Source organism: Mya arenaria, chromosome 3 (assembly GCF_026914265.1).
Source record: "Mya arenaria isolate MELC-2E11 chromosome 3, ASM2691426v1".
Classification (NCBI taxonomy): domain Eukaryota; kingdom Metazoa; phylum Mollusca; class Bivalvia; order Myida; family Myidae; genus Mya; species Mya arenaria.
Window position 1 is genome coordinate 71,786,732 of NC_069124.1, and position 14,685 is coordinate 71,801,416.

The 14,685-nt window shown below is 34.9% G+C and overlaps 1 protein-coding gene across 3 annotated transcripts in view; it reads left to right on the forward strand.

Annotated features, from left to right (window-relative positions):
• Positions 1-31: 31 nt before the first annotated feature.
• The window catches only part of LOC128227023 (dmX-like protein 2), a 65,424-nt gene continuing 50,770 nt past the window's right edge, over positions 32-14,685 (forward strand). For all 3 annotated transcript variants that reach the window (XM_052937185.1, XM_052937186.1, XM_052937187.1), the window contains exons 1-9: positions 32-81; positions 4,350-4,453; positions 8,175-8,300; positions 8,670-8,741; positions 8,988-9,066; positions 11,070-11,253; positions 11,510-11,576; positions 12,361-12,400; positions 13,143-13,290. In XM_052937185.1, coding sequence (XP_052793145.1) covers positions 39-81; positions 4,350-4,453; positions 8,175-8,300; positions 8,670-8,741; positions 8,988-9,066; positions 11,070-11,253; positions 11,510-11,576; positions 12,361-12,400; positions 13,143-13,290 — 863 coding nt within the window. In that variant the 5' untranslated portion in view covers positions 32-38. The remainder of the gene's footprint in view (positions 82-4,349; positions 4,454-8,174; positions 8,301-8,669; positions 8,742-8,987; positions 9,067-11,069; positions 11,254-11,509; positions 11,577-12,360; positions 12,401-13,142; positions 13,291-14,685) is intronic.

Below are 14,685 nucleotides of genomic sequence, written 5' to 3' on the forward strand. Positions count from 1 at the left end.
TGTTATTCTGGCTACAGGCAAGCAAAATGTTACATGGTATGGACATGTTGTTTAACAAATATAAGTTAATTACTAAAAGAGGTATGTAAAATGATTTAAACGCCGCTCAATTAGATCTTAAATGTGGCATATGTAGTTCACTACTATTTCAGTATTCAAGTAGAATATTGGTATACCACGACAACTGCGGCGTGAGGCTATACTATATGCATGGGCGGTTAAAGGATTTTATTGTTGGGGTTGCAACTTGGGGAATGGTTTGGCTGATTTTAGTATAAACTGTGTATGTTTTCTACCGTCATATTAAATGGACTTATTTGAGCATTTGATCTTCGGGGTTTGTCACCCATTTTTGGGGTACGCCGAGTTCAATGGCCGGCCCTTTTTTGCTGTATTTCGGATGCCGAGGTTATAGAGGTAGGTCGGATTCAACTAATAGAGTATACAGTATTCGGACTCCATAAAAAACAAGTAAGCACGAAATACAGTAATAAACTGACTTCCATTTAAAATAATATTCCTTAAAATAATTTTGTACAATGTATATTCATTATACAGGTTGACATCTGACGTATATACATCTAAAATTAATACGCATGAATATAAAACCTTTTGTCTTATTTTTTTTAATATAACTAGAACCCTACTATAACAAACATACACTTCTACGTTTATCTCGCTATACTTTCATTTTAACCAAATCTTGTAAGATATGACCAGATCAAACAAAATAAAATTCAAATATACGAAAGTCAAGCAATATCAAGTTCAAGTTAATGCATTTGTTTGTATACCCAATATAGTCACGGATGCGAAACAGTGGCTCCAGCTCTTTTAGGAGCTGGGAATAAAAAGGAGCCAATGACACTTCCGAGCTAGAGCAAAGGAACGGATATCATCGTAAAACGTAAGTATGACTCGTTATATTATCTAATACCACAATTATGAGGGCTTATTTGAGAAATCGGGGAATGCAGTGCCATATAAATATGTTTAATCTTCACACGTATTTGGGTTATTTTGTAAACATACTGTTTATGGAGTTATAAAACCGATTCTCCCATCGAACAAATCAATGTTTACAAACGAAAGTAGAACATTTTCACCAATTTTCAGCTGAATTTCACTCAAGAAGCTTACATTTAAGATAAAGCCAGTATTATCGAGTGCTTTTATTTTGTCGGGAATAAAAATGACCGCCTGATTACCGGAATAAGCATGTTTATACTCCTTTTCTGGGTTGAGCTGGAGCCAAAGCCAGGGAGCTGGAGCCAAAGCGTGGAGGCTGAGCCAATACGCTGTAAGATAATGCCTGTTTTGATGAGAAATACGGCAAATTCCGAACGCTAAATTCTTTATTAATAACGATTATTGCATAAAATATGTGTTTTCGGTCCACTATCGTGGTATGTTAAACGCAATTACCCGGGCGTTATCGGTAAAAAAACGTACATTATTCATAAATTCACGTGCCGTTAATTCCCGGCTTTTTTGTTTAACATAAGCTCTATCAGGGCCCGCATCATAACAATGGAGACTGAGCGACTTGGTTTCTTACCGAAAGTTGGTCAACGATGCAAATATTGCACTTAGCTATAGCTGTATACAAACATTAAAGAAATGAAATAAACCACATATAACTTACATATTTCCTTCTGAAATATCTTTTCCTGGCAAGCTGATGTGTGTTTACTAGATAGTATTTTCTGCAGTTGTTTTGACTATTTGTTTGCTCTAAAAGCACTAAATTAAGTCTAAAACGTTTAACTCCTCCCAACTTTAGTCATTTCTGTTGATTTTATTCAGAACAAACTACTTATATGGACATGATTCCATTACTTCGTATGCAATGAACTAAGAGTTTTCAAATATATTTTTCTCTGTTAGATGCTGAAGATGCTGAACATTTTGTCCAGAACATTTTAACAATTTTTCCCGGTTTAAATTAGTTGCCAAAACATATAAATGTTAAAGTAGGAATATATCGGTAATTATTCGATTACCCGATATTTATGTATTTAGGTATTGTGTGTAAATAATCCAGGTAATCCAGTAAATTACTAAAAACGAAAACACTTTCCAATCGACTGAACACTGAAAAAAATGGCGTTGAAACAAAAATGAAACTGTCGAGTTTTTTTGCAGCCCTATTCGAGCTTTATGTAAAAAAATTTCAGTGACATCACTCGTGACGTCACACAAGTACATATTTTGAACTAACTGTTTCTGTTTTTTCGTGACATTAAACAGCTTTTCAACAAAAAAGTTACTCATGGTGTGTTATTTTATGCAATAATGGTTAATACACCTTTTTGCGGTTGTTTCCATCTGCAAAGGCCCTTCAAATGGTTTACAACCCTCGCGCTACTCGTCGGGCTGTAAACCATTTTGCGGGCCTTTGCAGATGGTAACGACCTCAAAAAGGTGTAATTACCCTTTATTAATTAATAAAAAAAATGTTAATATGTTATCGTAATAATAAAGCAAACCTGTGTTGTGTTATATTATGACAAAAAAAAGAAAAAAAAGTTGTAAAAACGGTTTATCTGTGAGAGTGCAGCTTTAATATCGTGTGCTTACTTATGCTGTATAGACACCTTGCAGGTCCAGGAAACAATGAATTATTGTAAGAATTCACACTAGTTTTCTCTTAATCTAAGCCATGCTCGCGTTTAATGTCGGTAAAAAGGGTACCTCATTTTTTTTATATATAGCAAATATAAATCAAATGTACAGAAAAATAAGAAAATTAACACTTACACGTATTCAAACCGATTGATGTACTAGCGGTCAGTTGATGTAATTTAGCACATAGTTTACCAGTTTTTCGTCTATCTAATCTTTGTTAAATGACACACTTTTCTTTCATCCACTACTATTCATTTATTTGAAATCTGATTGGAGTTAGAAGACTGTTCAAGAAACAGTAACCATATAATTATACAGATGTTGTGAAAGGATTGTTTAGCTCCATCGGCATTTCTGAGATTGCAACGCCCATTATCAGATGAATTGCATTAAATAATAATAAATAATTATATATTTAAAAAAATACAACACTATCTTAATACTAGTTATAAATAAAAAAAACTGCAACTATTCCAAATATGACCAGTTGAATGCATTATTATACAGCGTATTGGCTCAGCCTCCACGCTTTGGCTCCAGCTCCCTGGCTTTGGCTCCAGCTCAACCCAGAAAAGGAGTATAAACATGCTTATTTCGGTAATCAGGCGGTCATTTTTATTCCCGACAAAATAAAAGCACTCGATAATACTGGCTTTATCTTAAATGTAAGCTTCTTGAGTGAAATTCAGCTGAAAATTGGTGAAAATGTTCTACTTTCGTTTGTAAACATTGATTTGTTTGATGGGAGAATCGGTTTTATAACTCCATAAACAATATGTTTACAAAATAACCCAAATACGTGTGAAGATTAAACATATTTATATGGCACTGCATTCCCCGATTTCTCAAATAAGCCCTCATAATTGTGATATTAGATAATATAACGAGTCATACTTACGTTTTACGATGATATCCGTTCTTTTGCTCTAGCTCGGAAGTGCCATTGGCTCCTTTTTATACACAGCTCCTAAAAGAGCTGGAGCCACTGTTTCGCATCCGTGTATAGTGGTATTCCGAAATGCAATTTCAAACTTAAGCAGTATTCCGGATGCCAGTTCAAAATTTAGCGGTACTATGGATTCCAATGGCGGGGAAACACTCTAATGTTTGTGCTCCCTTTAGTCTTGTGAATCATCAGTCATCGTATGAACAATCGCAATGTGCATCTTCTCCTTTGAAGTTGTATTTCTTTAAACCTTGCGGTCAAGGATAACCCGTGGAAGTGCAAGCACGGGGTATTTTTTTTTTGTTTTTTGCTGAAGGGACAACACGCGAAAGAAAATATGGTTGGATACAAGGAAGTCCGGGTGCGATACCCTAGCTCTTTTTCGAAAAGACACCAAGGTTGGTTCGTTTACCGTGCTCGGTGTAAAGCACCTATACACGGGGTACAACTTTCCCGGGTTAAACCAGAACTGAGTACACCACTTTTTCAAGCACTACACTGTAAATGCCAAGCGTCAGTCAATGGTTAAGGCATCCGCTTACGGAACGGGATCGATCCCTGGCCACGGCAACGATTTGGGTATCATGTATTTTTTATTGCTCGTGCATTAAGATAAAGTTTGGTTTGGTTTTGCAAATCCTAACTGTTGACTGCTCCGCTGTCACTGACGGTTCACGTGAACTAACGAGATCTCGTTAACAAATCCAACATGGTGGATGTCAAATGACATTTACCTCCTTGTTCCGGAAAAAATAAGAATAATGTTTTATTACAGCAAGTAAGAGAGTAATCATGAATAGACACCAAGTTCTCACTGGAGCCTGCAACTTCGGGGAGAAATGTTACGCTGTCGGGAGTGTGGAAGGGATTTACTTCACCGTACGTAGTCAAAAAAATCAATGTTTACAAAAAAAGTCAAAAAAATAAGTTCCGTTTGTTTTCCGAAAGTATCAATGTACAAGATACATACAAAATATTTTACTTAAAATATACATAAATTACAACGTTCTGTGTGAGCTTTTCTCCAACAAAATACAAATCCATAGCATAAATAATGCATCACTGAAAGACTGTATTTCATGTAGTTGAAATTGAGAACAAATGCACTATAATTTCAATGCATAAGCAAATTTAAAGATCAATTCTCTTCATTTTCTTTATAATTGTTTTTTGTGTTATTAGTGTATTTCTTTCTGACCAGTGCAAATAGCCAATACTGGTTAGCGACCCCTTTTCGGCCGGAAATGGAGGTTTTTCCTACGTTACTTTTGACACAAGATAGCTATCACGATCAAACTTTACACTCAGATAGGTTGGCTCTTCCGACAAAAACTGTGTAATTTGTTTTTGAAAATAGCTAGGGATTCTGAATATTCCCAAGCGCAAAGAACCCCTATATTTTCGCTAAAATAAGCACCCTACTGTACCAATTATTCGCCCACCCCATTAATTCGCTATTCTTACGATGTTTTTCATATATTTCTCTCTAAACTATATCTTCAAACATTTTTATTTTATTTGACCAGTCTAGCCACCGTTTAAAACGACAATTGATCAATAAATATAACATGTTTACTATTACATACTGTTAATGTATATGTAAAATAATACAACACCTACTCGGTAATTCTTCTCTTAGCAGAAAATCAAGAAGCTGCTGGGATTCCTTCTTGAAACATTACCAACATAATGTATGCATATTTATAGACTTCAAAAGAGGGACAAAGTATGTCAGTACAAGAATGTAATGATTAATTCAAATTTGAGTTGCTTCCCTTAGACGAAAAATTCGGCGATAACTTCACCGTTTTGAGGTTTTACCATTTGCCTTTTCGAAAACTGAAGTTAAATTCGAAAATTGAAGTTAAAAACAGCAATTTATGGTATTTGAATAATTTATCACTGGCTTTATACTTTATAATGACAAATCAATATTGCCGTCTGATAGTGCAAGGTATAAGGAAAATTAAAGAATCCTTACAGGGCCTCATGCAAGCGAGCGCGCGCGTGATGACGTCATCCCCGCGTACAACTAACAAGATTAGAAGTGTAAACAATGTTTATTTGGGTCAAATTCCACATACAACTTACATTTTAACGCAGAAAACAGCTGATCTCTGTCAAAAGAGATGACGCAATAAAAGGCCATACTAATTTGTGTAAAATATTTTGTTTAGACTGGTTTAAACTGGGTGGGCAAAAAAGTGGTACGGGCGAATAATAGGTCGCTAACCAGTATGATTTTATAAAAGGCTCAACACTAACGGTCGGTATTCTGGTGATACGATACACCCATTTTTTGACAGGATCAAAACAGCTATTTAGCTAGTGAATCCACCTGATCACAAAATAAGTAAATATTGTGACGTCTTTGAATGTACTCAAATCTGGTCTCCAGGATTGTGTCCTTTGCAGGCTCTGCTTATGTATAATAACAGTGATTTTTGATATTTTAATGATAATCTGATGTGTAAGATAATCATTGGCACTTAATTTTATAAATAATTAAGAAATAATGAGGAAGATGATCCTGCTGGTCACATTATAAATAGTTAGTGTCAGGCCCTGATGGTAACATGATTTTTGTAAATTCCCCAATTTTGCAATATACAAGTTAAATTTCCCCTGTCAAAAAGCCCCGCCATACTTCCCCAAATTTAGGGAAAAAGGGCTGTATACTTAAACCTGATTTTGATACGTAAAACTTGTTTTTACTTGAATACAACTTCAAAAAAGTAGAGTTCACAAATAAAAGAAGAATGAAAATAATGAGCAAAGCTGTATCATGTTATAACATAGTTAAGTAGTTTTGAGAATCAAACTCAGGGTAAAATGGTGACTGTTCCCAATGTGAAAATGAACAAATTATTGTCAACCCAACTTTTCGAAAAAAAAAAAAATGAAAAAAACCTAGCCACTCTTTTGTTTTGGCAGTGATTTTGGTGTTGTTCTTTAAACCAAAATGATTATCCATTTGCATGATGCCGATATTGATCGACAAAACCATTGAATGAATAAAATTGATACTATAATTGCAATGCTCTTTCAAGAACCACTCATTTGTTACTGCTTCCACAACCAGGCAGGAGTTTCTTGCACAAATGGTTTTAGTGATTGCATCATACAATTGATACTGGCATTCATTTAGTATATTTATATATGCATGTCCATAGTTAAAACTCTTGATTGACTGGCAGAAGATTTTTTATGTAATGCGTTTGTCTTTCACCAACATATCTTACAGGTGTATAGTACTCAGTGGCAAACAAATAGATGCAAGCAGATGACTAATTATATAAATAAAATGGCTCTCTACAGCCCAGCGCTGAGTTATCATTTAGAAGATCAACACTAAATGCTAACTTTCTCAGTTTTTAGCACAAAATGCCTATCACATGCCTCTATGCTAGCCAGTATGGATGTGCAAGCTGCTAAGTAACTCACTAACTGACTCAATAAAACCAATTAATTCCTTAACAGAAATTTGGTGGTTCTTTTCAGTTTTGAATGAAAGGAAATTTGGCTCTTGTAATATGTTTATCAGATTTTTGGTTGCCAGAGCTCATGATTAAAAGTGAATCTGTCTGGTGATTTTATTTGCAGAGGTATGAGCCTTAACTGTAAATAATTATAACAGTATAAGTGTTGACAACATACTTCATTCATCATCATACTTCTGTACTCTAAAGCAGTTAATGGTATAGTAGGTTGTCCGGTTAGCGCAGTGGTTAGCGCACTCGCTTCTCACCTAGGCGACCCGGGTTCGATTCCCGGCTCGGGCGCATGTGAGTTTGGATCGTGGTTACCAAGCCGGACAAGTGGGTTTTTGTCCTGGTTCTCTTGTTTTCCCCACAACCCAAGACCACTCTCTCGCGTAAAAGCGGAGCCAACGAGAGTGATTAATATAATGTTGTAATAACTTGTTTCACAATCGTTGTAAAATAAATATGTTTAAAACTAAATGGTATAGTAGGCATATTCTGTATTATTCATATGCTATGTATAGTGTTGATACCCTGATGATGAAGTTAATGTGATTCTTATTCACTGAGTTGCAGAAATTCTGATTAAAACATAAAACAGATTAATTTTAAATCTTAAAGTTCCTAAAATGATGTTGATTGCTTTATTGACAAGTCCACATTTTTAGAGCCACAGACCAGAGGCATCATGCATTTCAAACATTTGCTAATTTGTATTGGTACATTATCGGGTAAACAACCATAAAATAAGACTTTTGGATGACCAGTCCTGTTTCTTGCATTGCTGCTTGTCCTCAGAATTTCTTACAATCTGGTGTATGTAAATATCAAAACAATAGTGATAAAAGGTATGATACAAAAAAAAACCCTGATGAATATATATATTAAAATGATAATAAGTAACAACTGTATATAACATAGAAATCATATTTGAAAAACTAAATGTATGATATAGTCCACAATTGCATATATTTATATAAACATCATTGTTGCTATGTACATATGTTAACTATAAATCTTGAATAAGCTGTGGAAACATTTTACTACTGCCACCTTGTCAGGCCTGGGCTAATTTCTACCACTTATGAAATGAACTTGAATGGTGATTTGTGTTGCAGGTGTATGCAGCTGGTTGTGACATTGTCATATTGGCCAGTGACCTGCAGAGGGTACAGATAATTCCAGGTGTCACCCACGGGAATGTCAAGGTCAGCTGTATAGACGCCTCCACAGACTCTGGCAAGGTACAGTACCCTAGATGAATTTCTTCATTTATTCCGTGGTTTTAAATATTAAATAATGTGTAATCTAAGCTGTTATAGAAGTTTACACCTATGGTACAAAATATCATTAATTGGTCAATATATGGCTATTCAACGGAAAAGTACAGTATGTAAACGTTGGCCAATACGGTGATATGGTTTTGAATGTCCCAGAAAAGGGATTTAAAGATCATCATTACATTCTGTGTTATTGATTACCATTATTACCAATATTTGCTTTAAGAAGTTCTGTCTACGTTTCATCCTAAATTCACAAACTATTGATTTAATTGAGATGTGGCCAAGGTTGTGGCGTGAAGTATAACAAACATCATAGATGTACTTTTTCAGATAGTGGCATCATACCTTCAAAAGGTTTACGTGTTTGAGCCAGCTCCACTGGTCCATCATGACAGTACTCATGTAAGTCAGGATAAGCATCTCTTAGTCAGTTGAGTTATTAGCATTGTCAGCTTTGTTTTGCAATTTGTGAATAATTTTTCTTGATGTACAAATATTATGTCCCTTATTTGCCTGTGTTGAAAGTAAGCTTATAGCAAACCTTTGATTTTTATTCTTGACATTAATTGATGCCTTAAGGCTTACTGGATATCAAATTCATACATTGTACATTTAAAGAAAATTGTAAGTTTTCTTTTACTGTTCCAGAAGCTGGATTACCACTGGTACCAGACTGCAGTGTTTAAGGCTGACTGCATTGTGCAGTGTCTCACGTGGAATGTAGAAGGTACATATTGCACTTCTGTTAACACCCCATGTACCGTTAAACTGCCATAAAGCCACAGATTGTGTCTGCTTAATTTCACTTGAGCAATGTTCCTCTCCCCATGTTTGTAATAAATTGATTTGGCACATGCCTGTGTTGAAATAGCTGATTATTGATAAACTATCCATTTTTTTTTATCATTATTCTATTTTACACTTCATGAATAAACAGGTTGATTTGGCAATTGACAGGGGTGTTTTTTTTAAAGGTTTTAATGCTAATTATTTAGAAAACAATTCAAAAGGCTACCATGATCTCCTTCGTGATAAGACTTCAGCAGAAAAAAATGGGTACCAGACAAATAAACACTTAGACTGCCTGGATATTTGGCAGTGTCTGCAGCCTAACAGAGTTCCTGATTTCCATTTCACAAGTCAAAAAGGGTCATAATTACTGGAAATTTTACTTAGTCTTTTAAGATCTCTATTATTATACCCTTATAGTAAATCTGAGAATCAAGCTCTACATGCCATATTTTTGCGTTTATTTGTTCACATAGAGTACAAATCAATACAAAAATATTCATTTTTAAATAAGGCATAATAACAATTCTGTGGTTTTTAGCTTGTTTTTGGAAAAAAATGACGAGCTATTGTTACTTGATAGCCAGATGAGGAGGAGGTGTTGGTTAAGTTTTGCGGTTAGGTCACTTACATGGAAACTATCAAAGCTATCACTTTCAAACTTGGGGAACTTGTTCAACTAATACCCCTCTCCACATTGTACCCTAATGATGCTGAGTCTCAACTGTTTTTTGGGGTAAAAAACATGAATTTTGGTTGATTTTGAGAATTGGACATAGTTTCTTCAATTTTTGTTGGATTGTTTTCCAGAAAAATTTACAGACAATAAATGGATTATGTACTTAGATATGAAAGGGGTTTTCTAGTCACACATTTGGAAGGGTAGGGGGAGGGTGGGGGATATTTTAGCATTTTTGGACTTAGTAATTTTTAGCTAGTCAAACTTTTTAAGTTTTGTGATTGGGTCACTTACATGCAAACTATTTAAGCTATCAATGTCAAACTTCGGAATACCTGTTCACTATCAAATGTACAATATGAAATAAATTAACCGTAAAAATATAAAATCAGATGAGTGTTCAGCACACACAGGCTGTGCTCTCATTGTTTCTGTATATTTAAGCACACACACATGTTCGCACACACTCTAGCACACATTCTGGGATGCATACACACACACACATGTTTCGCACACACTCTCACACACATTCTGGGATGCATACACACACATGTTCGCACACACTCTCACACACATTCTGGGATGCATACACACACATGTTTCGCACACACTCTCACACACATTCTGGGATGCATACACACACATGTTCGAACACACTCTCACACGCATTCTGGGATGCATACACACACATGTTTCGCACACACTCTCACACACATTCTGGGATGCATACACACACATGTTCGCACACACTCTCACACACATTCTGGGATGCATACAATCACATGCCAACAATCTGTCAAACGCTCAGGCTTGTTGTCTCCTAAAGAACTTGCCAAGCTGAAGCAAAGTATTGTGTATAGACTATAGTAATATTAAAAAAAGAGATAATGTTTGGATATAGGGTGTGATTCAAGTCTGTTTAATATCTTGTGTAAGTGTGCCAATGATATATATTTAAAAAAAAAAATATTTGAACGAGTTGAAAGTCAGCATAGGGTTTTTATATTTCATAGAAAAAATATATAATTTAATTAACAAAATTAAGAAGTTGAATATGAGTGTGTATCTTCCACTTTCCAGCTTTCAAAAGTCTAAGCAAAGTCTGTAAAGAACAAAGCCCAGGTCTTTTATTTATTCCAAATATTCGATGACATCAACCAATATTTTTTTGCTTACTTGATGTTCTAAAACCTACTTAGTACTAAAAACCTTGTAAGGCATCAGCATGTCTGATTAATTATCAATTACTCTGTCATACACAGGCACCAAGCTGTTGACAGGTGGAGAAGTGTTGCAGCTGTGGTCTGTCTCCCTTGACATACATGAGGAGGAGCCCCATAGACGATCCGTCAAATTTTCCCTTGGGGGTCATGGTGGGGCTGGACCAGAGACTGTCCAGCCAGAACATGAAGTGGAGAACAAGTGGGACACAATCTGGAAATGCAGGTTTGTAATACATGTGCATACTCCAGTATACAAACCTTTAATGACCTTCTCTAGATTATGATAATCATGACAGTTCCGTTATTCATGGCCAGTCTGATAGCTACTTAGTAAAAAGTTTTTTTTTCAATTATAATTTTGGCATTTACCTTTATTGCCTTCTCAAAACTACATTGTATTTTCCATTAAATTGTTTTATTCATAAAACATGTTCTATACTGCCAATACATGCTTTATACTGGTGCCATTTTCACCACAGACCAGCCACACCTGTGTTCCACCTCCAGTTCTCACCTGACGGGCTTCTGTTTGCCTCCTGTGGAAAGGTAACTGTACTGCATTGAAAGGAGGAATCAGGCTAGATTTTTAGCGCATCAGTTTGACCCATATTTTTGGTTGAGAACATAACACTGGCTTTGATAATCAAGTGTAATAACCCTGTTTAGACCGGAAAAAAGCCGTAGGGAGATGCCTTACACAAAGTCTCCAGAGGTGGGAAGAAGTTTGACAATTCATTTGCCTCTTCTCTAAAGTGTCTCTCAAGCTTGATCCAGGAATAATGTTAAAGCACAATTACTTAATAGCCCTAATATCTAATAACAAGTCTCGGGTGGGGGGTATATTTGTGTTGGGATTTTGGCGCGACATAACGTAACGCACTGTATTGACTTAATGCGCGAAATGTATTTATATTGATGTAACGTAACTTCCTGTGTGTTGTTATTGTATATATCACTTCAATAAAGGAAACGAACCTATACGATGTGTTTTACCGTGATCATCTCAAACAATTTGTAATATGAATTATGATGAAGAGTCATATTTTAATTTTATTTATTTATAAAATGGTGAAATTTTAATGGTTAATGTAAATGAACTATTGCAGTATATATTCAGTTTCACATGATCTTTAAAATGCATCAAAAAGAGAATCTTTATAAAAAACTGGTTATTGACATAAGTGAACACTATCTTATATTTATTGTTGCATAGTATGATGTTTCATGTTAAACCTTGGAAGAAATATATATATATACTAAAATGTTTATGCTAACTTGATGTGTTTGAGTTTTTACAGTAATGGACACCTTGACTTCATTATACTTGCAGGCTGACAGATTATTGAAAGTCTGGTATGAGGATAGAAAATGTAAGTGTTGTATAGAAACACAGAATTGATATAGTTAATTTACGTGATAATAATGGATTCATGATTTATCAATATATTGTCATACTATAGGGTGTTAGCCAGATTTTAAAAGGAAAGGTGCAACAGCAGAGGGCAAAGGAGAATAGGGCACATTTTATCAGGTTGACTAGTATTGAGAAGATTTGACACAAGAAGCAGTGCAAATGGTGAATTATCCTGCATTCTTAGCTATTAAAACTAACCTGCTATATTGTTCAACTATAATTCTTTTGCTCTTCATGTTTTTGTAATGTGTAAAACACAGACTCCCTGGAGTTTGCTGTCCTCGTTCATAAAAAGCAGGGAGCACATGATTCATGCGATCATACTCAAATAATTTTTAAATGCATTAAAGTAATATAAATATATATATATCGAAAACATTCATTCAGATGGGAGGGAGGCTATCAAGTAGGAAAAATACCTCTATGTTCAATTATATTACGGCGACAATATCGGGAGTTTAACCTTCACGCCAACTGATGTCACTCACATATGCATGTATTTGCTTGAAGAACGCTGAAATTGCCAGACTCATATATATAGTAATATTTTTTGGGCCCTTTTCAACAATATTTAAAAGTAAAAAAAAAATGAAATGAAATATTGCTTCTTCCTGTTAATGCTGCTATATGTCATGATTTCTTTGTTGTGGTACTATTTCTACAGTGATCATTTTAAGTTAGTTATTTCTTGTATCCAGTGCAGCTACCGCTGTCCCATACGTTATCCCATGCTGACAGTATCGTGAGCCCAAAGAAGGATAGTCTCAACTACTCCTTTGTGTATGTTGCCCACCCCGGGGCTGTTACCGGATTCTCCTGGAGGAAAACCAGCAGATACATGCCCAGGTATGACCCTTGCAGGAAGCATTTTGTCTGGCATTAAAATATAGACAGTTTGTTGTGCATTGATTTGATTAATTTAGTTTGATTCTACATTGTTTGTGCTTATTAGCTCGACTATTCAAAGAAAAGGTGTGCTATACTACTCGCCCCAGTGTTGGCATCGGCGTCCGGTTAAAGTTTAAGGGCAAGTTGGGATTTTCATTTATAAGTCCAATACCTTACATTCAATTGACATTCACGCAGTTGTTCAGGGCCATCATATGATGAGGTTAGATAACTCCATATTATTTTTTACACAGATTATGGCCCCTGATTGACTATAGAACTTAGGTTAAAGTTTTAAGGCAAGTTGGAATATTTATTAACAACTTCTATATCCTTTGTTCAATTGACTTAATACTTCACACAGTGTTTAGGACCATCACACAATGAGTTTCCATATTATCCTTAATACAAGTTATGGCCCCTGATTGACTTAGGTTAAAGTTTTAGGGCAGGTTAAAGTTTTAGGGCAAGTTAGGATTTTCACTTTAAACTCCAATACCATTCATTCAATTGACTTAATACTTCACGCAGTTGTTCAGAGCCATCATATGATGAGGTTAGATAACTCCATATTATCTTTTATACAAATTATGGCCCCTGATTGACTATGGAAAGTTAAAGTTTTAGGGCAGGTTGGGATATTTATAAAAAACTTCTATACCCACTATTCAATTGACTTAATACTTCACACAATTGTTCAGGACCATCACCCAATGAGGTTACATAACTCAATATCCTTAATACAAGTTATGGCCCCTGATTGACTTAGGTTAAAGTTTTAGGCAAGTAAAAGTTATGGGCAAGTTGGGATTTTAATAAAAAAAACTTCTATACCGTTCATTAAATGCACTTGATAAAATTCAAAATTATTTACGACCATCTTACAACATAAAACATAATCCCTTTTAAACCTAAATACAAATTATGTCCCTTGAATTTTTTAATTTTTTTTTAATTTTTTTTTAAATTTCCTTTGAAAGGCATATTTGTATATTCTTACCATAAATGACTGGTTATAAGACGATAGGGGGTATTAGACGCAGGGAAAAAAATCTGTGAAAAATCCGAGAAAAACACTTTTAATCTATGTTTTTGGTTAAAAGACGCATAGAAAAAATGTCAAAATCGTCCGGCATTTTCAGCCACCATGTTTGTTGACAGTGACAAAAAAAATTTTTTTCGTGTAAATGGCGATGGTTATCTTTAAAACCATACAACCATACTGTCGAAAATGAAAAGTTATGTTATGCAAAAAATATTTTGACAGTGCCCAACTTTGCCTTTTTTATATGTAAGTTTGATTATTGTTTAATTCAATTTATTATTCAAAATAATATTGAATACCGTAATTCA